This window comes from Mauremys reevesii, linkage group 5 (assembly GCF_016161935.1).
Source record: "Mauremys reevesii isolate NIE-2019 linkage group 5, ASM1616193v1, whole genome shotgun sequence".
Lineage (NCBI taxonomy): Eukaryota > Metazoa > Chordata > Testudines > Geoemydidae > Mauremys > Mauremys reevesii.
In genome coordinates, this window is record NC_052627.1 from 93,182,697 (window position 1) to 93,210,578 (window position 27,882).

General features: G+C 40.7%; 1 protein-coding gene across 3 annotated transcripts in view; it reads left to right on the top strand.

Moving 5' to 3' along the window:
• Positions 1 to 291: 291 nt before the first annotated feature.
• KCTD8 (potassium channel tetramerization domain containing 8) overlaps positions 292 to 27,882 on the top strand; it is a 154,087-nt gene continuing 126,496 nt past the window's right edge. For all 3 annotated transcript variants that reach the window (XM_039539143.1, XM_039539144.1, XM_039539145.1), the window contains exon 1: positions 292 to 1,319. In XM_039539143.1, coding sequence (XP_039395077.1) covers positions 455 to 1,319 — 865 coding nt within the window. In that variant the 5' untranslated portion in view covers positions 292 to 454. The remainder of the gene's footprint in view (positions 1,320 to 27,882) is intronic.

A 27,882-nucleotide genomic window follows, 5' to 3' on the forward strand; every position in this document is an offset into this window, starting at 1 on the left:
TGCCGCCGCCTGGGGCTGGGAGTTGCTGCTGCTCAGGCACAGCGGGGAAGCAGCGGCGGGCAGAGGCAGGGCTGTTCATGCCGAGAAGGAGCTGGTCCCACACACCGCCCCTCGCACTCCTGCGGACTGCGCGGCACGACAAAGGGGCTGCAGCTGCTGGCCACAGCGCCGTGGGAAAGCCCTCCAGCTGGGGCGCTGGGACTGGTACCTTCTCTGGGGGCAGGGAGCGGGGCCCACGCCTGGGAAGACGCTTCCCAGGGAGGGGCGGGGGGCGCTCCGGATGGGGCAGTGAGGGGGAGAGGGCGCGCCCCGGGGAAGTTCCCTGCAGCTGGGGCACGGAGCCGGGCGCACACGTGGGCCGAGCCCTCCAGCCGCGCGGAGCCCGCCCGCCTGAGCAGACGCGCGCCGTCCGGGCGAGGGGGGCTTGGAGACGCTCCCTCCGTCCATTGCAGCCATGGCTTTGAAGGACACGGGCGGCGGCGGCGGCGGCGGCAGCATCCTGCCCATCAGTGACATGGGGTCCTCCTCCGCCGCGCCGTCCTGCTCGCCCTTCCCCGAGGTGGTGGAGCTGAACGTGGGCGGCCAGGTGTATGTGACCAAGCACTCCACGCTGCTCAGCGTCCCGGACAGCACCCTGGCCAGCATGTTCTCCCCGCGCCGGGGCAGCCAGGCGGCCGCCAGGGAGCTGCCCAGGGACAGCCGGGCGCGCTTCTTCATCGACCGCGACGGCTTCCTCTTCAGGTACGTGCTGGATTATCTGCGGGACAAGCAGCTGGCGCTGCCCGAGCACTTCCCGGAGAAGGAGCGGCTGCTGCGGGAGGCCGAGTACTTCCAGCTGGGGGAGCTGGTCAAGCTGCTCTCCCCCAAGGTCACCAAGCAGGGCTCGCTCAACGACGAGGGCTGCCAGAGCGACCTGGAGGACAGCAACTCGCAGGGCAGCGGCGACCTCCTGCTGCGGGCGGCGGAGAAGCGCTCGGGCTTCCTCACCGTGGGCTACCGGGGCTCGTACACCACGGTGCGGGAGAACCAGGCGGACGCCAAGTTCCGCAGGGTGGCCCGGATTATGGTGTGCGGCAGGATCGCGCTGGCCAAGGAGGTGTTCGGGGAGACGCTCAACGAGAGCCGGGACCCCGACCGGCCCCCGGAGAAATACACCTCCCGCTTCTACCTCAAGTTCACCTACCTGGAGCAGGCGTTTGACCGGCTCTCGGAAGCCGGCTTCCACATGGTGGCTTGTAACTCCACCGGCACCTCCGCCTTCATCAACCAGTACAGGGAGGACAAGATCTGGAGCAGCTACACCGAGTACATCTTCTACAGTAAGTTGCCCTCCTGGCAGTAGTCCCCAGGGAGGCAGGCCAAGGGCTTGGTGTGTTCATGTGTGGTAGGGCAGGCAGGTGTTTTCCTCCGCCAGGACTCAGCCCGGATTGCGGTGTCCAGGAGCAGGGGCCGGTTCTGAGTGAGAGCTTGTGCATGCCTCATTGCAAAATCCTCCCTTAGAAAAAGACTTTAAAATATTCACCCCCCCCCCAAAAAAAAAAGGATGGAGGGAGAGACTTGGCAGCATCTATTTAAAGACGTAGAAAAGGGTAAGCTTCCCCCTCCCCCCGCATCAAATTCCACTGACTTTTGCTGCTTCTTTTGCTTTATGGGGACAAAGGAAGGAAACTGCCCCCCCTTCCCCCAGAGCAGTAGAGTCAAAGTAATCCTAACTGAGGTGCCTTTGGAAGAACAGGTTGTGGTCCCTCTGCTTCTAATTTGTTCAGATCAGATGCTTTTCCCTTTCAAAATGTCCATAGGATTGCTGCTTCCTACAGTGCGTTTAGTTCAGTCATTCATGAAAACTCATAGCTTTACAATGCAGGTGTGTGTGTATTTATTTGTACCATATGTAAAAGAGCTTAATCTGGAATTTGTAAGAAATTGATTCTGAATACAGCGCATAGGCACTGGGTAATAGCGGGGCTGGTGCTTGTCAGGTGTAATGACTAATGTTAGGAAGCTGGAGAGAGGTTCTGAGTGAATCCACAGTATTTCAGATGGGTTTTTTGCCTCATACGTCAAAAACATAGTTATCGCTAGTCAAAAGCTGTCTAGAGTAACCACCACCAGCCTTGCTTTTATCTCTTTCTCTCTTTAAAGATGTACGTGAGTTTGGGAGAGAGCAGTCGTGTCTGACTTTAAGGGTTTCACTGTTTTTTGTTCAAGTTGGGCTTTGCAAAGATTAAAACAGCAGTGCTGGAAGCAGGGAAGGGTTTTAATATTTTATCGCTACATTTCCTTCCGTTCTCATTAACTGCAAAATAAACAGACTCCATCTGGGCACATTTTCTGTGAAGGATAGAACTGAACCGGGATGAGAGAATCAACTTTCTAAAGGGTATCGAAGAAGAAAACTCCATGGCATGTACACGGTGCCTTAAATAATTCTTTTGTAGTGTACTGTGGTATACTTACAGACCTCGGGTCTTTCGAAAATGGCAGATGAAATGTGGACGTTTGTTGTTAGTGCGACTTAAAGTGTGCAGTCTGTGTAGGAGGATAACTAGAGAGCGATTTGGACTAATGAAAACACAGCTGGATAGATAACTCCAAATCATTTGGCAGAGATTTTTCTTTCAAAGACACAAAGCCTTAAACCTTTTTAATGTGTTGGAGAGTTGAGTTAAAGCCTATGCAAGAGATAATAGTTTTCCATTCAGTGGCTCCTCTTGGGGTTGTATGCTTTCATGCTTTTTGAGCACAGGAGGAATGTTTTAGTAAAACATCTGCCTGAGAGAGTAGGTGGTAGATAGAACCACTTCTAACTTATCCCCTAGTAAGACTAAATGAAGCAACCTGTTTTGTGTACAAAACTATAGCTGGGCAGAGTGTTTATCAGAATTTCATGCTGAAATAAATTTGTTAGTCTCTAAGGTGCCACAAGTACTCCTGTTCTGTTCTTTTTGCGGATACAGACTGACACGGCTGCTACTCTGAAACCTATCAGAATGGATAGATTTCAACAGCTTGTCATCAGAGGGAAAATTTAATTCAATAATGTATACTACACTGTTATGTAGATGGTCAGCACCATCGTGCTGCTGATTATCTTTCAATAACAGTGTGTATTAAACTGCTATTTTGAAAATTAATTTCCAAGATCTATCAAATCACACTGCTTTTAACTAAGACAACAAACACTGAGTTTTAGGAGGGCTTTCATTTCACTTTTCTGGATCAACTTTGTAAACTATTTTAATTTTTATTTTCCCCCTCTGTGTGTGTTTTGTGTTGTGGGAGGGATGCATAGATATTCCTAAATATATAATAAATTTCTGATGGTTTTTACTGAGACTGAAAATATCCAAAGTTCTGTTTTTTCCAGAAACAGCTTTCCAAGTATGTAATTATATATTTGTGTGTGCATATTAATCTAATATTGATTTTTAAAAGATTTTATTCAAATGTGAAAAGACAAACAAATATTATGGTTCTATTAACTATATTTATTAATCCATATTTTTTTCTTAGAACTTTAAGATTTGTTCTTCTCCACTAAAGCATTGCAAAGTTTAAATATTCATGACAAAGGATTTTTAGTTTGGAATGTAACTTTATTTTTAAATATATCAATTATGGTCTTGATTCTGTAAGCCTCATGTGGGTCATAAGAATCTTACACATGGCGGGTTTACAGGATCACACCCTATATTAAATTAAATGTTCCCTTAGGGTCAAATCCTGTCCCACTGAAGACAAGAGGAGTTTGCCACTGACATCAGTAGGAACTGATCCAGAATTATTTATTGTCCCCAAACTATTTGTAGGTCTCTGTTGGGTGATTTTCATAATGTTTTGGATTACGCAGTGTGTTGTATGTTACTGTGAAGACCAGTGCTCTGTTTTACATCAATGGGCAAATTAATCCTTGGTGTAACTCCATTGGCTTCAGTGTAATTATACGAGGGATGAATTTGATCTCACTGTAATTTTTATTTTGTTTGTATTTTTCCATTTTTTTATTTGTAAAAAGTAGAACGTGGTTAATTTTTTAAAAATATATTTCAACTTAAAAATTATCCTTCTGTCTGCGGGTTTTGTTTTTTAACCTACTATTGTTAAAAGTAACACCGAAGATTCCTACAGCTGAAAGAAATTAGTGAAAAATGCTTTCCCCATTTTTTCCAGCTTGTTTGGTTTATGCATTTGACAGCACTTTGTTCAGAATAATTTTATGGTTTCTTATGTATAATTAGACAGTTTTCCCTAATAGTTGTGTGGGTCTTTCACACAGCAACAGGGGAGAGGAATTTTTTTTGTAAAATCACAGAAACAGGCAGAGGGACAAAGGCATAGTGAACTACCTGAAACTACTTTTAAATCATTTTTTGAAACAAACTATATTTCAAATTGATGGTGTAATTAACACATTCTGTTAAACAGAACAGTCTGATTGGTTACCTTGCTTTAGAAATGTAAAGGCAAGATTGTGGTTGGCCCAAGCACTAGTACACGGGGGGGGGGAGGGAATGGCTATCCCTTGCACCCCTGCCTTTGTGCTACTCACCATGAGTGCAGGGCTGGCTCTAGGCACCAGCGCTCCAAGCATGTGCTTGGGGCTGCACTTTCCAAGGGACGGCACTCCGGCTCCTTTTTTTTTTATTTATTTTTTGCTTGGGGCGCAAAAAGCCGGGAGCTGGCCCTGAGTGGAGGTGAGCTGTGGCGGTGTGGAGCGCAAGGATGGCCGCAGGAAGTAATCCTGGGGGGGGGGGGGTCAGAGGAACCACCCCCCCAGAAAACCTCTGTTCCACTGCCGCCTGCTCCCCCAAGCGCGCCGCCACTCTGCTTCTCCCCCTCCCTCCCAGGCTTGCCGCAAAACAGCTGATTCACATGGCAAGCCTGGGAGGGAGCGGGGGAGAAGCGGAGTGGAGGCGGCACACTCAGAGGCGGCCCTTGTAGCAGGCGGAGCAGAGGTGAGTTGCGGTGGTGGAGGGCGTGGGAAGGGCTGCAGGGAGTAACCTGGGGGGGCAGAGGAACCCCCCAGCTCACCTCCTCCCCCGAGTGCACCGCCACTCTGCTTCTCTCAAGCCTGGGAGGGAGGGGTAGGAGGGGAAATGTGGCATGCCCGGGGGAGGAGACGGGGCCGAGGATTTGGGGAAGGGGTCGGAATGGGGTGGGGAAGGGGCGGCATGGGGCGGAGCTGGGGGGGCATGGGAAAATTTTTTTGCTTGGGGCAGCAAAAAACTTGGAGCGGACCCTGCATGAGTGGAAGGACTACTCAGGGCTAATGTATTTGCTGGCACTAGATTCTCCCACAGGAATGGGGAAGCTGACAGTGCCATGGTCTCATCCTCTCCTTACCCACAAGCTGAGCTGGCTAGGCATAGTAAAGAGTGGATATTGCAGTCTCTTCAAATATGGCGCAGCAGCTACACTTCCACTATGCATGCTGGAACATGAGGAAGAATTGGGCCTGCTACAAGGGCGATTTTCCCAGAACTCTCACTGAGGAGGCTGGTAGTAGTCACACTGCACTCAACACGGAGTGGTTCCCTAAAGGTATAAGAGCCCTTCATGTTTTCACAACTAAAGCACTAAAAAAATTGAACCTTATTCTGTTACAAAGTTTTGTGTTTATAATTTTTTTTTGTCCCACATCAGAATGTTAATTTGGTGTTTAAGCAGGAAAGAAGCCTAATTTTCTGTTACATATTCACGCTTTCATCTTTCAACAACTTAAAAAAATCCTTTTAGCTATCTTGTTAGTCTCAGACTTACCAGGCTCAGTGTTAATAATTGTACTCTAATCATATAATAGTCACAGAGACCTCAGGATTTGTTGACTATTTATTTGTAGATTGTGGACCTTTAACTGTTTTCTAAGAATGACATGCTATACAGCGATTGGTAAGATATACTGATCCATTAGATTAGTGAGAAATATACTTCCAAACAGCTTCCTTAGGGTCACATCCAGCCCTTGGATACATGCACTGATCACCCATAGGGAACAACTGATGTAAGTTTGAAGGAAAATGTCTCCTTTAGTCTGTACATTGTACTGTTAACTTCATGCTGTCAAACTTAGTTTTGCTTTTCACCATTAATTAAACTTAGTGTAATAATATACCTCTAACTTTACTAGGTGTTTTGGTTTGAAATGATCAGCTACAATTTACCATATTCATTTTTTAAAGCTTATTGTAGATCAAATCCACTTATGACCGTGGTTTGTTTATTTAGTTTAGAGAACAGTTATCCATAATTAGGCTGATGGTTGCAGTCTAACTTTGATTCAAGAACCAAAATTTGTTTGACACTGCACACGAGGAAGTCATGCAACAGCTTTAACATTTCCTGAAAAGCACAGATTCAGTCATTCCTCCTTAGTGTTGTCCAGAACTCTAAGAAATCAGGTTGTAGTGCCCCCAGTTGTGTGTAAGCCAGTAGGTATGCAATGACTTCTTCATTTACCTATACAATTGCTACATGACCAACATTTAACTTTGAAGTGTGTCTCAGCTCTGAAAAGTGCTTAGTGGATCTGCTTCTTGTAGTACAAGTCATGTCTGTTTAGTAATCCAAAATAAGTTTACTTTTTAATTCATGTTGGCACTGCAAAGCCCATATAGCTACAGGAGAATGAACTGCATTTTTCCTCTGATACATTGAGTACAATCCCCCCATGAAAGTTAACTTCCAAGTATAAAACAGAATTTATCTGTTTCCCCCATGCCCCAGATGATACCAGAGTGATACAGCTTACTATGTATAATGATGCATACACATGGGGTTAGGGAGAGAGAAAGAAGGGGTCTCCCCGGCTTCTTCTTTGCAGGATACTTCCAAGCTGTCATCCAAAAGTGTTGATTAATTGGCTGGTTGCGCATGGTATGTGATCACCTTTGCCCTACTCCTCCCATTGCCTCATCTCACAGGGTGAATCACTCACTGCTGGTCTGCTGGTTCCTCCTCCTGGTTGCTCTGGGGATTAGCTCTTGAGGTTAGTACCACCTTTGTGGTTTGTAGGTCATCATCCTGTCTCTCCCTCTGGTCTGCATCCCCTCTGTCAGTCCCAGGAACCACAGTGTCCTCTTCGTGACTCAGGCCTCCGGCTAGGTGATTCGGTGTTCCTCCCTTCTAGGGTAATACAGTTTCTTCATCCTAGCAGTCCTAGGCAGTCTTCCTTTTCACTGCCCCACACTATCACTCCCTCAGTGGCTGACAGGGGAGCTCAGGCCCACCCTCTACTCCAGGTTCCAGCCCAGAGACCCTCAGCTCAACAGTCCTGGGCTTTCCTCTACCAGCCCTGATACTGATACTTCTCTGGACTGCTTCTTGCCACACCTGGTTCCTGTGCTCTCTGGCTATACCAGCTCCTAACCCTCCTCTCAGGGAGTGGCTGCTTCCTGCCACCTTTCCTAGTAGCCCTCATCCGTTTCCAGCTACCTGGCTATATACAGGCCCCACCTATTCCTGCACAGCTGAGTCTGCTCTCAGTTAGTTCCATGCTCCCTGGCTCCTCCTCCAGGTGCAGCCCATGGAGTTAATTGGCCTGCCTGGCCATCTTAAACTCTTCCAGTGCTGTGTGCTGTGGACACCCCATCACACCCCACAAAAGTGTTTTTCATGTTGCAAGAGTAGGCCAAAGTTAGTTCTTTACTTGAAATGATTGCAGGCAGCTCAGAACTGAGATCCTAGTTGGTCACTTTTCAGATAAAACATACCACTTACATTTTGAGCTGTCTGACTTTTTTGTTTTTTTGGTGCTGTTGTGTAATATGGGATTGCCTCCACATGCTATTACTGTACCTTCTTCTGGAAAATCTAATTGGTCTTAATGGATTTCACATTTAACATCTGCTACTCAGTCTGAATTATGGGTGTTGAGAGCATGGTGCTCAGCTGGAAGCTGTCTCTTCTGAGTTGACATGTTTATTATAAGAAAGATCCAGTAATGCCTTGTGAAAAACTTTGAATTTTTTTCTGTTTAGACATTTTTGTTTCACATATAACATTTTCTGCTTTCCCATTTTCATTTGTAACTAGTGATACTTGCATGGATTTATGTTGCTTATTTTCCACCTGAAGTCATACCCCTCTATGAGATCACTATGGTTTCTGTGGAAATTGTCACAAACAAGTGATAATGACTTCATAATCAGCAGGGAATAACCAGCGGGAAGAGATGAACGTTTAGGAAACAAATACTGTGTTTTTATTAAAATAGTCCTTTTTGTTTTCATAATGAAAAAAAGAGAAGAAAAACAGTGACATTTTAAAAAGTGGAAAAATGCACATTGATAAAATATTATGTGAGGTGTCAGCTTCTCTTAAAGTGCCAAATCCACAGCTCAGTTCCTAGCATGTGTGCCTGGGATGGGCGGGTCAACAGAAATCTCCAGGGCCCTCTCCAGGCCACAGAGTAATAGCAGAGCCATTCAGTGGAGATTTCTCTAATCAAGAGAAAAAGCTAAAGTAGCCTCTATTGGCTCTTATGTGGCATCATCTTGGGGGGAAGACAGGTAGATCCCCATAGATGTAGATATTTTGGATCCACCCTCCCACCATCAGGTAATAAATTGGTGATACACCGCTACCTCGATATAACGCCACCTTATATAACACAAATTTGGATATAACGCGGTAAAGGAGTGCTCCGGGGGGGCAAGGCTGCGCACTCTGGTGGATCAAAGCAAGTTCAATATAACACGGTTTCACCTATAACGCAGTAAGATTTTTTTGGCTCCCAAGGACAGTGTTATATCGAGGTAGAGGTGTAGTATTAACTCCCTCATCGATGTTTGCCTGCATCTAAAACCGACCATACAGCCCGAAAACAATTCAAAATTTCTGATCATGTCAGGATCTAGGCTTGTTGGTTCTGTAAGACAGTTGCACAGGACCATAGCCAATTTGATCAGTCTCTTAACTTTTAGAAAACCAAAGCAAAGCAATTATTGAATATCCTGCCTTGCAATGGTAACAGCTCACACCTTGATTCAGTCTGAAAATAAATAAATTATGCATATTCTATCTCTTGTCATTCTTCCCAAATATATCTCTCTGAATGCAAAGAGATGATCAAACTGTGCATCCGTAAATTACTGTTATCGGAAAATTATTTCTTTTTCTGCCACCTTATACTATTTTGGTTCGTTTATCTTATCAAGTCCAGCATTCTGGGACATTAATTTCACTGGTTAGTCAAATAAGACATAGATTTGGTTTATGTATTGATTTCAAACCATGCAAGAATAAATAATATTAGTATGTATTTTTAAAGTATGTTTGCTTTTATATTTGATTAATTTATTATAAAATCTGAGCTTCTCTACAAATGGTATAATGTCATTGTTGCAATTAAAACCGTATCATGAACCCCTTTAATTCTGTTATACTTTAATAAAAGCAAGCAAGACCCATGAACTAATTTTTTTTTTAAACAGGATGTTGGTAAGGCCTAGCTTTGATACCTTACACAATAAAATCATATTTAAAAATAGGGTACGGTCACCTGCTAGGTTGGATTAATTTTCAAAAGGATCCCAGCTTTTGTTTCCTTAGAGAGCAGGAATCCTTAAGTCCCTCCAAAACCATGCTCTTTTGCAAACTGGGCCAGGCCAAACAGGGTTGTCAATTTTGGTTGGATGTATTCCTGGAGGTTTCATCACATGACATAATCATTAATTAAAGATTAATCTTTAATTCCTGGAAACTCCAGAACAATCCTGGAGGGTTGGCAACAGTAGGTCCAGTGGAGGAGTACATTACATTTCAACCTCTAAAAAGTTATAAGGCAGTCTGTTAGCTTGAACGAACCAAACCTATACCAATGTGTTTCTGGAAAAGTGTTTGATTGTAGGTTGATTAAAAAAAAGTGTATGCTTTTTGAGGAAAAAGTAATTTGCTCTCTTGTTAAAATTAATATGCTGGTTGAATGAACAGAAAAAACTCATGTGTCCAAACCGAAGCAGTCATAACTAGCACAGGGTCAACACTCTTATTTGCATATTGTGTGTACTTGACTGTTTGTTGTTGTTTTTTTTAAATTTTAATCAACTAAATATCACTGTCCTTTTTAGGTTTTGCATCCTGTATAATCATTAAGGATTATAGAATTAATTTCTCATGTATTTTTTCCTTAACCTAAATGAGTCTACTCCCATAAGTAGAATCTAACAACGGGTGAAATTCAGTCCTATGTAAATGACCAGCAAAAGGCATATACAACACTTAAGGCCTCAAAATAGGACTTCATTAAGATTTAAGTGGTGTATAGGTCTGTGTTAGTTCTCCCTGCAAGGGGAAATTTTAACGTTCATGAGTGAACATTTACATGATAGAATCCAATGTCTATTACTTAATTGGTATTCTTGGTTGGATTTCAGTAATTCTGGAAAAGAGGAAGGTTCAGATTCTTAATTGTTTTTAATATATAGCCATACCAGCCAGGGGCTAAGCAGTGATAATTTGTTATTTTTATGTTGTTTGTAGTAATTATGTCAATTTTTAATTGTTTTTTAACTAATATATGGGAACTAATGAATAAGGTCTGTTTCATAAATATGGACACAGCATTTTTGGGGAGCAATATTGGATAGAAGAATACACTGATTCCCACTGCAGAATGTTGGCAAACTCTCTCATGTCATCATTTTTACAAAGACTTTAAGGTATAAAGCTTGTATATATAGAAAAGTGTCACTCCCACACTGACATCGATGAGAATTTCACATGTACAGCAAAAGGAGAATAAGCTTGCCTTGTTATCAATAATCATTTCTATCAAATGAAACTTCTCCTATTCTATCTTTAAGGCATTATAAGTATCAGATTATTCAGATGTCTGTAGAACTGTTTGAGTGCTGCAAAACTGGAGATAGAAAAAAAAGTTTGTGTGTGTGTCTCTACAATTCATACTGTGCCAATGTGATGACTTACTACTTATGACTGGAGCTGTTCAAAACTGAGAATTTTTTGTAAAAAAAGAAACAAACAAAAAAACCCAGCAAGACCACATAAACAAAAGCTTTTTCCTTTGAAAATTTGAATATTTTTTTGGCCATCTGTACTTATGACACTTCATTTATGAGGGGAGTCAGTATGGGATAATCATAGATAAATTATCTATCATAGAAGTTAAAGATAGGAAAGATGTATTAGGTCATATAGAACATCTTTCTGAAAACACAAGCTAGTGCCCTATTGTACTAGGGTTTTGTTCAATCTAGTTTTTCAATCTACCATTCCACCACTTCTTATGGGAAACTGTTATCCAGCCTAGTAGCTCTTACGGACAGTATTTTTTTTTCCTGAAGGTTACTTTAATTTTGTCCATTTTGGGGGTTTTTTTTTAACATTATTCTACTTTGGGTGGTCAGAGTAAATCAAGCTGGTGGGAGCAAACACAAGAAATAGCCTCAGCAGATACTGCAGTATTATCTGGGGGAGGAGATAGGGTCCAACCTAGGCCCCATCTCCAGGGGATGACCACCACCTTCTCTAACATGAGACTTGCAGACCAAACCATTGTTGACTCTGCTGCTGTGTTGTATCTCTTCCCCTACTCTTTGTCTGTCTTGTCTATTTAGAGTGTAAGCTCTTTGGGGCAGGCACTGTCTATTTCCCTGTGTGCCTAGCACAATGGGGTCATATTGTCAGCTGGCCCATTGGCACTATCGTTCTGCTTATATTAAAAAATAATAATACTCCTGGTTATATTCTTTGTACTCATTTAAATAATTACTCATCATACTTGGTATTTACAGCCTTCTAATATTTATATTTCTCTCCCTCTCTACTAGCAATTTGTTAGACTAGACGTGCGTATTTAATTCTTTTAATGTCTTCATATTTCAGAAGCCTCAAACTCTGACCATTTTCATTCTTTCCTAAAATTTCTTCAGTTTTTCCAATGCCTCTATGGGAAATAACTAAATGCAATATTCTACGTGCAGCTGCTCCAGGACTACAGAGAGAGGTACCGTTATGCCCTTGTTCTGTCCCATGGCACCACTGTGTACACAGCTGTAATTGCATTGGGCTTTTCTGCTGTCACATAGTAAACAACTTCTGTCTAATCTGCTGTCCATTATCTTCCCTAGCTCACTTTCAGCATTACTGCTTTCCAGGTTCCTCCATACTATTTTGTACAGTTTTTTCTAGGGCTGTCAATTAATTGCAGCTAATGCTTGCGGTTATCTCAAAATGAATTAACTAGACTAAAAAAATTTGTCATGACTAATCAGTTTTAATTGCACTGTTAAACAATAGTGGAATACCAATTTAAATTAATTATAAATATTCTTGGATGTTTTTCTACATTTTCAAATATATTGACTTCAGTTACAACACTGAATACAAAGTATACAGTGCTCACTTTATATTTTTTATTTCACACATTTGCACTGTAAAAAAGATAAAAGTAATAGTATTTTAATCTATGATACACAAATGTTATCACAAAATATCTATGAAGTACTGTAGTGCAATTTTACAAATGTAGAATTTTTTTTTTAGTAACTGCACTCAAAAACAAAACATTGTAAAATTTTAGAGCCTACAAGTTGAAGCATGAAGGGGCATACAAATGTTTATCATATCTGGCACATAAATATCTTGCTACACCAACTCCACCAGTGCCATGTTTTCACTTTCATGTGACATTGTAAATAAGAAGCGGGCAGCATTATCTCCCGTAAATGTAAACAAACTTGTTTGTCTTAGTGATTGGCTGAGCAAGAAGTAGGATTGAGTGGACTTGTAGGTTCTAAAATTTTGTTTTTGAGTGCAGTTATGTAAAAAACCCAAATAATTCCATATTGATAAGTTGTACTTTCACAATAAAGAGATTGCACTATAATACTTGTATAAGGTGAACTGAGAAAATACTATTTCTTCATTTTTTGAATAGTGCAAATATTTATAATTAAAATAATACAAAGTGAGCACTGTATATTTTGTATTGTGTTGTAATTGAAATTAATGTATTTGAAAATGTAGAAAAACATCTAAAATATTTGTATTACATTTTTAAATTGGTATTTGATTATTGTGTAACAGTGCAATTAAAACTAATTAATCACAACTGTTTTTTAAGTCTTGCGATTAATTACAATTTATTTTTTTAATGATTTGACAGCCTTAATTTTCTCATATTATTTTCCTCGGATACGTGGGGATTTTAAATCATTTTTATTGTATTTTTGCAAGTTAAATCTCATTTTGAGCTCAATTCTGCTACCCTCCTGTTGAGTAGTACCCTACACCGCGAGTAGTCCCATTGATCATATAAAATGATTTTTCGGTAGTGATAAGTTCCAGTGAGAATTATAATTGGTGATAAACCTCAACCTTCTTTAGGATCCTTATTGCAACATATTTTATGATGGCATGGTACCTTTTTTTTTTTTTTTTTAATCTGGGCCACAAATCTTCTTAAGTATGGAGTTGCTGATCAGGATTATTCCTGCTTCTGTTTTCTAAAAATTTTCTTCCAGAGCTTGGCTCAGTCTGATAGTTGGTAGCTGAGCTTCTTGGGTCTCATCTTAGTGTTGGCTGTGCACTTGTTTCACTTCTTCTGTTTCTAAAGTTTCTGATCTTGCTTGATATCATATTGCCTCATCATTCCTCATTTCTCATTTGTATCCGCTCTATGGTTTTAATTTGTGACATCTCTCTTGTGGATTGTTTTTCTTTTGGCTAAATCTGTAGTTCACAGATAAGTATAGATCATCCATAAATATAGCTTATTAATTGCCTCCTCTGCTACTCATAATATCGGAGTGTGCCCATTTAGAGTAAAACTCTGTTTGCTCTCTCTCTGTTGATGGCTTTGGAGCTGATCCTGTGAAATACGCAATACCTCTAGCATTGTGTTCCATACCCTGCGCTTTTAATTCACTTCAAAGAAGGACTGGGCCGTTACTGGCTATTCTCCCATAAACTAGCAGGTGTGGTGAAGATGCTCTGTGCTGACGGGAGAGAGCTCTCCAGTTGGCATGAAAAACTGATGTCTGTGAGCAGCATAAGCTCTCCCGCCAACATCGCGCTGTCGGTGTAACTTACGTCACTCAGGGGGGGTGAAATATTCACACCCCTGTGCGACATAAATTTTGCCAACATAGGCGGTAGAGTATACGTAGCCTTAGGTAAGCATATAAATCCCTTCCTGTGATGGGGTGTGTAAACCCCACCCTTCCAGTTACTAAGGGGATTACAGCTAATTGGTGGACTATCAAGAGCTGGGATAAAAGCCTGCAGACCAAGCAGAATGGGCTGCTGTCAGGGAGTCTGAGGCCATGTCTGCATTACAGCTAGTAATGTAGCATAGATGCTTCCTGCAGTGACAAAAGAGGCTTTCCTATCAATGTAGGTAATGCACTCCCTTCCCTAGCAGCGGTAGGTAGGTTGATGGAAGAATTCTTTCAATCTGCTCCTACTCTGGGGGTTAGATTGACTTAACTGCGGTGCTTGGGGGTGTGTGAATTTTTCACACCCTTGACCACTGTAGCTATGTCAACCTACAGTTTAAGCATAGAGCAGGGCTGAGGGAGGACTTGGCATCACTCTCAAACTGGCAGAAAGTGGCACAAAGTGCTGATACCCTCAGGGAGAAAGCATTGTAAATAGTTGCTCTTTGAAAGGGGCCTGGAGGCAGATGAAGGCAGAAAGTGGACCAGGGACTCAGCAGTGAATCTGAGAAGCAGACCTTAGCTGCTGAATATAGGGTCCTTGGATTGGGACACAGAGTAGAGGGATGGCCTTGGTTCCTTTTCTGACCCCAAGGAAGGGGATGTAAAGGCCCCTGGATACAAAGGAAGACACAGACTTTTGAGCCCAGGGTGGGACTGAAATCCTGGAATAAGATCATTGGACTTGTTTTATTGGACTTATTATTAGCCTGGAAGAGGCAGGACTATAAATGACCTCATTGAAGGGCTGAATTGTGAGAAGAGGTAAGGCACCATAGGCTCAGAGAGGCTATTGACAGGTGGTGCCAGTTGAAGACACTACTACACCATGCTTATTCATGTGGGGGTGCACTGGCTGGTGAGTGACTTCCCTATACTTCTCAGAACTTCCTTGAGGAACCAGGAACCCAGTGCTGCTCTCTTCTTACGCAAAGGCGAGACTGAGACTTGCATCCCTCTCAATAGGGGGCAGCACATACCTGCACCATCCCAGGAGAAACTCAGGCAACTAATAGTCACAGTTTCTTCCCTAATTTCCCCCCCTTATTCCAGAGGGCAAGGAATCATCTGCCACTGATCCTTATCCAGATCCTCCTCACACACTTCTGTCAAAGTTCTGCCCAGTAACCCACACCTCTCCACCCACTCCTTGCCCACCTGGGGGGGGGGGCGGAGGGGTGGAAAGTATCTGTTCTTCCTTCCCCTGCAGAAAGAGTGTGCAAGACAGTACAAATGTGCCTAGGAAACTATAATATGACCAGCTCAAATGGTCAAAATAATATCCACCTGTGTATGCAGGTGCTAAGGTTTTTGTTTGTTTGTTTTTATTGACTCAGCAAACTCACTTGAAGAATTCATCTTTTTTGCTCATTTAGAAAAACTGCTTGTTTGCACAATGTTTAGTACAATGTACATCCAGTTCTGTTTCAGACCTTTGGGCATTATTGGAATACAAATAATAAAACATAAAGATACTTAACATGTTTACTTTTAGAACTTATAAGGAACTCTGATACTACAGTGGTGAGCTCATTGGAAAATTCTAGTTATCTAGAGCATGTGAGTACAGCTTGCTGACCATTCTTGGAATGAGTGTAACAAATTTCATTCAAGTGAACATCAGTTAAAGTGGCCCTTCACTGAATGTGCTGAGGTCTACCTGCTTTTAAAATATTTTCTTTTTTCATATACACTGTAATGTAAAATTTAAAAGATAAAAATTACGAAATTTGAAGAACTGGGATATTCCTTCCCTCCTACCCCCTTACAGATTTAGCATATATGGGTCAAATAAAGTTTTTACTGTACTGAGGTATCACTTTACAGTGTTAGAGTAGTAGAATAATAATCCAAGTATTTAGTATTGCTTAGTGTTGTGGGAGCCTTTGACAGGAACCATGTGTATTACAGTGACTTGCACACTAAGGACTAGTTTTAAGTATTTTGGCAGCTTCATCTCAGAATAGCTTTGCATGTGTGTCAGTCCTAACATTCTATTCATGTAGTCTTTTGTGTTTTAATGTTGTTGTTTTTCACATGCAGAGATTTGGCATGCAGTGAAACATCTTAGTCCCCACTTATGTTAGTTTTACACAAGTGTAACTACAGTCATTAAATGGAACGTTCATTTTGGGAATGCATTACTTTACAAAAGAGAGTGATCAAGGTTTAAAAATAAATAATCAAAACATTATAGTCACAAAGCCAATACTGTTAACATGGTTTAAACATAATTCTAAACACGTTCAAGTGACACAGATTAAAAATACATCGTCCTAGTTTAGAATTGAAAGGTAGTATAAGAATGGATTGTATTTATTTTTACAGTGTCAGCTAGCACACTGTGGACACCATAAAATAAATGGTCTATTATTATATTAACTTTAAAGTATAAACTAAGATGTTGTTTTTAAAATTCTTTGACTTCCACCACATTCGAGTCAATGAGAATGTACGGGGTGTAAATCAGTGCAGAATTTGGCTCATTGTCCATAGTGGAAAGGTAAACAGTATTTAAACCCTGTTAACTTGAACTTCCTTATTTAAAATGGTATTTAAAACCAGTTCAGATAACTAGGCATAGTCCCCAAAATATGTGGGGTAATAGCTTGTCCTTTGTAGAAGACTATTCCTGGGATACAAACTGTTTTTTTGTTAATTACAGTAAAGTGTGGAGAGAGTGTGGGGTAAATATGTGGGGTAATAGCTTGTCCTTTGTAGAAGACTATTCCTGGGATACAAACTGTTTTTTTTGTTAATTACAGTAAAGTGTGGAGAGAGTGTTGTTAAGGTTCAGTGAAGTTAGGAAGAGAAGCACAATGCAGCCTTGTTATCAGGGGTGACATAATATTGAACTTACAATGAAATGTTTTTGGTTGCTCTTCCTTATGCAACAGTCTATCAAAATTATAAACACTTGTATAGCAACCTCTCTTCTCATGGGCGAGGGCTCCACAGATGTGATAATAATAAAATTGAACTCTATGATAATTAAATTACTGTTTCAAGATTACGCTTTACAGGCTGTCTTGCTAGCCAAAGGAGTTACATAGTTCCAGGTGGGAAAAGAACTTTCCCTAATCTTTCCTGGCACCATTTATATTTTGTTTTCTGCTGGGATTTTAAAATATCTAAAACTGAAATTAAAGCCCTGTTTTGCATTTGTGGTTTTGACAACCTTGTTATCTTTCCTGGTAACTTTCTGAAAGCTGGTTGAGCATGAACGAAGTTTCTTCATGCTCACCTCTCTTATTAAAAATAAATATTTAAATTAAGTAGTTTGAATAAGTTTACTTTTGTTGGTTCTACTAATTTATATACAGTCAGTGATTTTCAAAGAGTGACACTGATACTACAATTATAATGGCAACTACCAATTGACTTTTTGCAGACCATATCAATGAAAAGAGAGAACAGGGTCAGACAACAAAAACTGCTATTTTAAAAGCACCTTGTAGGACAGTAAAATGCATGCAGGGAAAGTGCCGATTTTGACACTTTTTAATCAATATTGGGGGGAAATGCCGATTACTGCACCACTGTTCTACTCTGCATATTCTGTTTCTTGTAAACAGCTGAATTCTGACACTTTTCCCTTTTTTCCTGAAACACAAGCAGCTTTAGTTATCTTGATGACACTGGCAAAATAAGTTGAATCACAAGCTTGAAGTTGTGATTCTAGTGTGTGTGGGGGGAATGATAGATAAAAATCTATGTTCTAAGTAGTGTTGCCAACTTTCTAATTGCGCAAACCTGAACACCCTTGCCCTGCCTCTTCCCCGAGGGCATGTCCCTTCCCCGCCCCTTCTCTGAGGCCACACCCCTGGTCACTCCATCCCCCCTCCTCCTGTTGCTTACTCTCCCACAGCCTCATTCACTTTCACTGGGCTGGGGCAGAGGGTTGGGGTGTAGGAGGGGGTGAGGGCTCCAGCTGGGGGTGCAGGCTCTGAGGTAGGGCTGAGGGGTTTGGAGTGCTGGAGGGGGCTCAAGGCTGGTGCAGGGGGTTGAGGTGCAGGAGGGGGTTTGGGGTGCAGGGGTTTGGGATGTAGGAGGGGGTGAGGGGTGTGGGCTCTGTCTGGGCGGTGCTTACCTTGGGTGGCTCCTGGAAGCGACCAGCAAGTCAGGGGTGGTTCCCGGCCAATGGGAGCTGCGGAGATGGTGCTCGGGATTGCTTTTAATAGTCATCAGGAGATTGAGGCCAATTCTGGCCAAATCATGCTTCTCAGGATTGCCTTTTAGCTCATAAAAACCAATGGTAGTGTCAACAGCACTAGAAACAATAACCTAGCTGCCTGGAAAGCCAGATTGTGCAAAATTTACTTTTACACACCAGACTTTTTTGTGCAAGTTATACATATATATTTCTGTGGTTTTCAAATTCTGGACTTCAGTGACTACCAAGAGAAAATTAACCTACAAGATAGTCACAACACTTCTGTCTTTCTGAATCTGATCACTATTTATGTTTATACATGGCTTCAATCCGATGTACATGTAACGAATTAAGAGCGTGAAAACTTGAATGAATATTGTTTCCTTTTTTCTAGTCTATAAGTTTTTTTGTGCTGTAGTTTTGTATATTAAATGGGAAAAAGAGAGTATGGGGAAAACAGATAATTTTTCTGTAGTTTTTGGACCAGTACAGATATCTGGTATCTAAACATTCCAAATCTGTAGTTAGGATGTTTTTCAATTAAAAACAAGTCTAATACTAAATTTTCTTTAACAAAAACCTATTATTTCTATAAATATGGAAAACAAAAATTGGGAGGAGGTGTTGGCACGTCTCTTCTCTTTTCCCGTTCTGAGCAGTTTATGTTCTTTTGCTGTTTCTACCTGCTTTTATTTTCATGCAGTGTCTCTCTCTGCCTCTTAGTTCTGTGACATTGTGTCAGAGAACTTGCAGTAAGATAAAACAGAGTGTTGTGAATGCAGGAGTAAAAGTGTTGTGAACCTAGTACTAATGTTGAAACATATTTTAACTAGAACAACAAGGAGTCCTTGTAGCACCTTAGAGACTAACAAATTTATTTGGGCATAATCTTTTGTGGGCTTGTCATAGGTCTCACCCCGACTCTGAACTTTAGGGTCAGATGTGGGGACCTGCATGGACACTTCTAACCTTAATTACCAGCTTAGATCTGGTCTTGCTGCCACCATCCAGAATTTCTGAGTTCCTGGATCATTCCCTTTCCCCCCAAAACCTTTCCGTCCCTGGGTAGCCTTAAGAGACTCCTCCACCAATTCCCTGGTGGACACTGATCCAAATCCCTTGGATCTTAAAACAAGGAGAATTTAACCATCCACCTTCCTTTCCCCTCACCAATTCCTGGTGAGTCCAGATCCAATCCCCTTGGATCTTAAAACAAGGAAAAATCAATCAGGTTCTTAAAAAGAAGGCTTTTTAAAAGAAAAGAAAGGTAAAAGAAAAAAAAAAGCCTCTGGGAGACAGAATATAGCTGACTTCACAGACAACGATAGAAAACACAGGATGTTCCCCTGAGCAAAAATCTTAATACACACAAAAATACTCAATTTGATAATTCCCTTAATGACACCAAGACAAGTTACAAAAGAAAATAAACATAAACCTATTTATCCCTTTCTAAAACTTACTACTCTGATAAGAGGCTGGTTCCTTGATCTTTTTCACTCCATCTGAAACTGACTAAACAAAGGAAACTTCCCTCCTTCCTTTTGAAAGATTTTGTTCCCCCATTGGTTCCTCTGGTCAGGTGTCAGCTAGGCTAGGTGAACTTCTTAACCCTTTACAGGTAAAAAAGGCATTAACCCTTAACTATCTGTTTATGATAGGGCTATAACCCACTTCATCAGTGGATCTACGCTCTGAACATATTTTAACTAGAGAGTTTTAAGCGTTCCTTTACGTGCCCGTTCTTAGATAGAATTATTGTAAATTGAGCCAGTCAGATGCATTTAGAAAGTGTTATTTTAATTAACAAGAAACCTTTCTGAACATCTCTGGTACATTGACAAGGGAAGCCGCATAAAGTTGGTTTGGAGAGGGCATTTTTGAGTACCGCTCTTCATCTGAGCATTTGTGCAAGTAATTTGCACTTCTGCAAATACTTAGCTGTGCTTTCCCAGTTCAGTTGCCCCGGGAGAAATAACTGGAGTGTCTTCTGGGGCATGCTTCGTCAACAGAATTATTAACTAAATCTGATTGCAGAATCTCTGTTGTGGGTGGTATGTAAATCAGAAAGAACTTGCCTTCACTTTCAGATTCCAGACTGAGCTTGCGGGACTTAATCCTGAGTAAGTACATATATTAAAGTAGTGACCAATGGCACAGTGAGGGAGTTAATTTGAGTATGTTTGAAAGTCAGAGTGCAAAAAAATTTGAAAATTTTATTTATACATTTAAACAACGTTTAGAAGCAAGTGAAACATAAAGATGCAAAGTTTTTGCTGTTACTAAATTTGGTCTCTGAAAATAGCATAGTGTTTGTGGTTGCCGTTTGCTCAGATTTTGTTCAGAAATTCATCAGGTAGAGCTAAAATGAATAGACTAAAGATGTAATGTGTTGAAAAGAGCAGTGTGTTTGGTCAGATAATGTTTCAGAGTTTATCTGAGGTTTCTTGGGGATAATTATTAATTAGACAATTTTGTTTTGGGTGGTGTGATTACATACGACTTACCCTATATTTGATAATACAGAAAAAGATTTTCAAAAGTCCCTAAGTGACTTTGAAGCCTGTCCTATTAAATCACTTAGGCATTTTACACATAATCTTGAGAAAACCTAGTTATTTAGCCATCAGTTTTAGCCAAGCTTCAACCCAGCCTCCAATACCCATGTTTACATTCCCAACTACCTTTAAAGCACCTGCAATTGAGATAGTTAGGCATCAAAATTGGTAGAATTACGCTAATAAATAATAGCATCTACAACTTCACTCTCCTCTACCTTTGACTCTTCTGTCCCTCTCTCCCAGTGCAAATCGCCCTGCCAACCCCATCCTAAGCTCATCCCCTTCATCTGCTTTCTCCACACCAGGTCTCACATTATTGAGTATCTCAGGTAGAATTTCTGTGACCAGCCTAACTTCCTCTACTCCAAATTCACTCGCTTCTTCTTAAGTTCTGCCATCTTCTGTGCTAAACAACTCTGTCTCCAACTTCATTGAATCTCACACCTGCAATCCCAACTGCCTTTGATTCACTCTGCTAATCATCGCCGCCTCCTGCCTCTGATGCTTCCTCCATGTAAGATCTTACCTATCTCTTCCAAGAGCAAACTGACAAAGTACATGACCTTCCTCATCCCCTCAGCTTGGCTTCCCTTCCCTACAACTCTCATCTCCTTTTCCCCTATCAAAGATGCAGATATTTCTCATCAGCTTTCCTCCTTTAACCCCTCCATTTCACCTAATAACCCCCTCCCATCTCTTGATCTCCCTTGGGCCCACTCTCATCTTCTCCCTTACTCTTCTCCTTAACCTCCTACTCTCCTCTGGCTCTTTCTCTTTGCAATACAAGTATGCTTTAGTCTCTTCCATCTTAAAAAACCCCGCTGTTGGCCCCAAATCCCATTTCCCTTTCATCTCTAAGTTTATCACATGTGCTGTCTGCAGTCCTTTTCTGGAGTTCCTCTCCTCCAATTCCATTGTAGTCCCTCTCCAACCTGGCTTCTGCCCCTTGTACTCCACTGAAATTGCTCTTGCCAAAATCTCCAGTGACCTCTTCCTGGCCAAAGCTCAGAACCACTACCCCTTCTTCGTTCTCCATGACCTGTCTGCTGCCTACCAAAACAACTGCCGTGCTCTTCTTGAAATCGTGTCTCCCTCTGCTTCTGTGACCCTGTCCTCTCCTGTTTCTTCTTCTACCTCTCTAATCACTCCTTCTACTCTTCAGTTTAAGTTCAACATAGCTAATACTGACCTCTGAATCTTCCCCCACCCACCCTCAGGTCTCCCTGCTACTTCTTTCTTAATCACTATAGACAATACCACCATCCTGCCTATTACTCACCCCAGGGTGTCATCTGTTATTCTGGTGTCTCTCTAGGTCCTCACATCCAGGCCATATCTAAATCTTGTCAATTCTCTCTGCAAAACATCTCTAAGGTATCATTTTTGTATGTTGTCTACATAGCTAAAAATCTCACCCAGGCTCTCATCACATCTCAATTGCAGCAACATCTTTCTCTGTGGTCTTGACAAATGCAGTCTTGCCACCCCCTGCCCCTCATATCTATTCATGTTGCTGTTGAAAAGATCATTTTCCTACCCTGTTGCTTTGATAATGTCACCCCTCTTTGCAACCAACCACTAGGGTCACCCTTCTCTATCACATCAAATGTAAGATGCTTATTTTCACTTTCAAGGCCTTTCATTGCCTGTCTGCACCCTATCTGTCTTTCACAATCAAGCTGTTGACTCTGGTCTCCCATCACAGCAGCCTACATCACCTGCTTTTTAAAGTTTTAAACAAAGACCTTCATGCTTTCTCTCATGCTGCCCCTCACAGTTGATTGGCGGTCTCCATACGCATCTGCAAAACTAACTCATTATGTTCCTCAAAAATCTTCTTTTCTGTGATACCTACAAAAACCTTGATAATGGTTAGGCTGTTGGTGTGCTGAGATCACTGCCTATCATGCTAACCAATAAAGTGGTGTTTCCTTGTACTCCACTGTCAGTTGGTTTGTATCCACTTGTCTCTTGTCTTACCCGTGGTCCCTTCCCCAAGGGCCTTAACAAACTGTGTTTGTGGTCTGTGTCCGTACAGCACCTTGTGTGGTGGTGCCTTGGTCCACTCACTACTAAGGCTCCTAGGCACCCTGGTCACACAAATTATAATGTGACCACATTTAATTGTGTGAGTTCAATTTCCCCCCTCCAATTAGTGGAAGCTAGGCTGAATCCTGGCTATAAATCCACTATAAATCAGACCCAGATAACATTCAAGTAGCATATTAATAAAATGCTGTTGCCAAAAATATAATAAATAAAACCTACTAAATCTGTGAGAGTACATTCCTGATGCACCATTTTTTTTGAATCAACTTTATTGTTTTCCTGCTTTGGTGAATGCAACGTCTTACAGAAGAAATAGTGAAACTGCTGGTCACTGCCAGAACTGTATTTGGTACCATTTGCTAATTTAAGGAGAGAGGCATAGGTAGTCCATTTGTGTCAGGATATATGGTTATTGATACGGATGTATGGGAAAGATTAAATTGTTCCTGAATCTAAACATTTTCTATGAATATAAGCAGATAACTTAGATCCCATACTCCAAAGACTTACATGCATTCTTAACCATATGCATAGTGAAGAGTGCTACTGACTTCAGTGCACAAAATCAAACACATGCAAACGTCTTTCCAGGATTAGGGTCTTAAATACCAAGGGTTGTTAAGATGGCATTTTTCATGAGCAGTACAATTTCATGAACATTTTAAAAATATAAAATAGGAATATTCCTTGGATTTCTTTAAAAAAATTAATTCAGTACTTCAGTTTATTCACTTTTTAAACTGGAAAGCAGGAAGATGAAAGTTCTTGCTTGTAGATAGGGAAAGAGGTATAAACAACACCCCCAGCTGAATAAACTGAATGGCACACTGTTCCTACATCCCAGATCCTGCTGTTAAAGATCTAAAATGAACTTAAATCCGGCTACAAGATATGGAGTAGAGTAGAAAATCTGCAGATGTCTTGCTCTTGGCATATGGTAACCTGGAAAACTCATTTTGTAAATTAAATGATTTGGAGTACTTTTAGACGTGAGTGAAAAGTAGTAACTTTGCAATTGTTAGTACTGTGGATGATATGCAGCTATGGATAAACTAATCTTTATTGTGGTTAAAATGCATAGAGTGGTTTGCAAGACCTGAGTAAAACTGCTTGGTTTCTCTTCTTGCAAAAGTCTCAAATCGTCTGTGATTTGACGGGATTTGCCATCATTTTGCTATTTTTAATGTATTTAAAAAAACTAGGGTTTTTTTAGTGACAAAACTATTAACAAATAGTTCTTACTGTTCTTCATGACCCAAAGCCAATATCTTAATAAATAAGAATGTAAAGTTAGGCTTCTAGGTCTATACTTAGGTACCCCCAAAAGTGGACAATTTCCAAAAGGCTAAGTGGAGTTCAGTGGGAACTTTCCGGTGCTCAGCACTTTTGAATAGTAGGCACTAAGTGTTGATTTAGAAGCCCATGTTGAGGGTGCTATGTTTGGAAAGGTTGGCTCTAGTGAATAGCCATTACTTACTAGCTTCACTCTTGGTGAGAAACTTCACCTGTTTCATTGCTGGCTGCTTCTGTTAATTTTGAAGGTTTAACAATAGAGGAATTATGGCATTTTTACTGACATTCCCACTGTTTTCTAGCAATGATTAGCTCTCATTCTGTAATTCACTTATGGTAATTTAATTGGTCAACAACAGTGAAATTACTGTGCAAGTACAGTGCTGATAAAAGTGATCAACCACAAAGTTACCTTTCCAATGGAATTGCCATAATGTTACTGCAAAGTGCCAAGTAGTATTTGAGTATAACTCAGTAAGTGAAACGTATTAAATGTTGCAGCTGCTTAACTGTAAAGCTCCAATCATGTAGCTAAATGTAAAAGAAACAGTAATGATATACTAGGGTTAAGGAAAAGGGAGAGGACAGCTTCTTCTTAACCCACACGATCAATTCATATTATTACTACTTGTTTTATAGTATCCTGGTTGAATCTGGGACCAGCACATGCATACTAAAGGCCTGATCCAAAACTCATGAAGTAAAAAGTATATGAGATAGGAAAAAACAGCCACTTGAGTAGGATTGCCAAGCCTCCAGGATTGTCCTGAAGTCTCCAGGAATTAAAGATGAATCTTTAATAAAGATTATGCCATGTGATGAAATCTCCAGGAATAGGTTCAACCAAATTTGGCAACCCAATACTTGGGCCAAGAAACCTATTTCTTCCACACTTACCTCAACATCCTCTCCCCTCTTCATCGTTGTGTAGATTTTAATTATCTCTCCATAATCTTGGCTAGCTGTGTCCTAACTGATTTAATACAGTATGCTGTGGCCGTCTCATCTGACTATTTTACCTGTTTCATGCAGAAAGAGTTCTGCTTAAATTTGCTCTTGTAGTTTAAATATCTTTACTCTTAGGATGTGAAACCTGTATTTTTAAGCACTCAGCATCACAGTGTGGAGATTTTTGGTAATTTCATTTTATCAGAGCTTTTTATAATTTTGAATAATTCCTTTTGGATGTCTTTTTTTCCCTCCATGAGTGTATGATCACTTTTTTTCATCTTTTCCTAACAGCAAGTATAGCAAACTAATATTATTTAAGCCTAGAATCATCCTGCTTGCCCTACTTTACACATTTTACAAATATGTGGCAGGCAGCCCTGTTTTTTTCACTTTTTTGATGTTTTGTTTGATCAATTTTGAGTTGCTTTAATGTGACAGTTCAATTCCTGCCTAAACTTTCCAGCTTAGACACTTATTTCCCCCCGACTCTGACACTGCTTTCATTTGGTGACTGAAAAGCTATCCACATTTCTTTTGGGTAAAACCGAAGCCTGCCTTCAACTGCGTATGAATCAAATGTGAACAATGCACAAGTTTCTTCAGATTCTCCTTGAGCTGTATTAAGATAACCATAAAGACTGAATGTTACTTAGCATCTGAGATTACAAAAAGTATGTATTGTAAAAGTGTTACTATAGCAGCATAGGAAATGTTGAATTGTGAAGTCAAAGCTATGAAATACTACATGGAAATGTGCATAAGGAAATACCTATTTAAAACAAAGTGGGAGTCATTTTAAAAGAGCCATATGTCCACGTGAAACAGATATCTTTGAAAACGATAGAGACTAGGTGATACAAAGAGTTGATCTATTCAGCTATATGTTACGTTTGTGGAAAAAAGAGTCAAAATCCTGACGTGAGTCACATGGAAATGGTCTTGCTTTCTTAGTTCTCACTTGATTACACAATAAAACTCACTCATAGTTTGGTATAATTGGCAGTCTCTACTCAATAGAGCCCCATGGCTGGAATAACATTTGACATAATGAGGAACAATAACTACTTATTTTCTTGTTAAAATCTAGATTCTTAAATTATTCTTCTCTCTTATATGAATAATACAGTTATTACAAAATTTTTAAAAAAATCTTAAGCATATGTAGTGTGATACAAAGCTTACAACTAACATTGATATTACAAATTCCTGGACTTCTTTTGAAAATTTCAATCTAAGGGAGATAAGCACCAAGCTCTCTTAAGGTCCTTTGAAAATACCAGATTTAGGGCTTGAGGGTGGTCCTATTCAAGTCAATAGAAACATTCACATTAACTTTAATGGTGTAGGATCAAGCCCCTCACAACTCTTTTTGCCAGCCTGTATAGTCTACAGTGCACATAGGAGCTAATGCCATTGTCCTGCAAAGTCTTGCACACATGTTTAACTTCAAGCACACAAATAGTACCTTTGGCATCAGTAAGCATGTAACTATTTGAAGGATAGGGTTTTATGGAAGTCTTGACTTACACAGGTATGGCAAAACAATGTATAATGTGCAATGACCTCTTCATGGATGCAACTGTAGTCTGTTCTTAAGGCTGACATGCCATGGAAAATAAACTGGGTTTGAATCCTCTTCTCCCCATTTTTGCTTCTTTGAGGTATAAAAAGGGCCTAAAAGCTTTTCCACCCACCTCCGTTTCCCACATTGGAAATTCAGGCATATCCTAAAAGAGAGTGATTGGGGAGCAAGAGGAATCACCACATTAGAAAAGTCAACCAAACTAATTCTTTGGTGTCAGGAGGAAACTATACCTATGTGCAGGTTACTCCATAATTGTCTCCGATAGGACTTTTCACAACTTCCGTTGTACCCTGTGTGTGATGGTACAAGACTAGATGGACCATTGGTCTGATCCAGTTTGCTATTTTCTATATTCCTAAATATACCAACTACCTTAGTAAAGCATCTGTTACAAGGACTAGACAGTCTTCTTGCCAGCTGGGGAAGGAAGAGTGCACTTTCGATTATTTGAGTTACCTTGGGACTAAGGTTGCAAATTTAGATTGGACATATTCCTAGAGGTTTCATCACATGACATAATCTTTAATGAAATATTAATTTTTAAATCCTGGAGACTCCAGAGCAATCCTGGAGGGTTGTCAACCCCACATTTAGTAATGAGTCCAACTTGGTACATTTATCTTAACAGCCAGATGCTGTCAGCTGTAGTCAAGTAGATGGTACCCACCAGTTCCATGAAGCATTGTCCCCTCCCACCTACCGTACTCTCTCCAACCTAGAAAAAGCATGTTATTGTTTATTCTAAACTTCATCTTGGGTTATTAGTTGTATAATTACCATTATAAAATAACCTTGTCAGGCTTTAAATTATGTGGCCCATGAATGACTACATGGATGTTGCTGAAGATGGGATATGTACAGAAACTCTCACACTTGTTTAAAACATGAAGGACCTGATTATGTGCTGGTGTAAATGGTACAGTCCCATTGTCATGAATGAGATTTGCACCCACTTCTGCTAATGCTGAATTTTGCCCAGAATCTTTTTAAATACACTACATTAGATATCAGGGAAGACTGTTCAAAGTGCAGCAAGATGATTTTATTACACAGAAAATTACACTGATTTATGGCTAGTTACCATGAAACATGCAGTAGAAGAATAGAATTCTA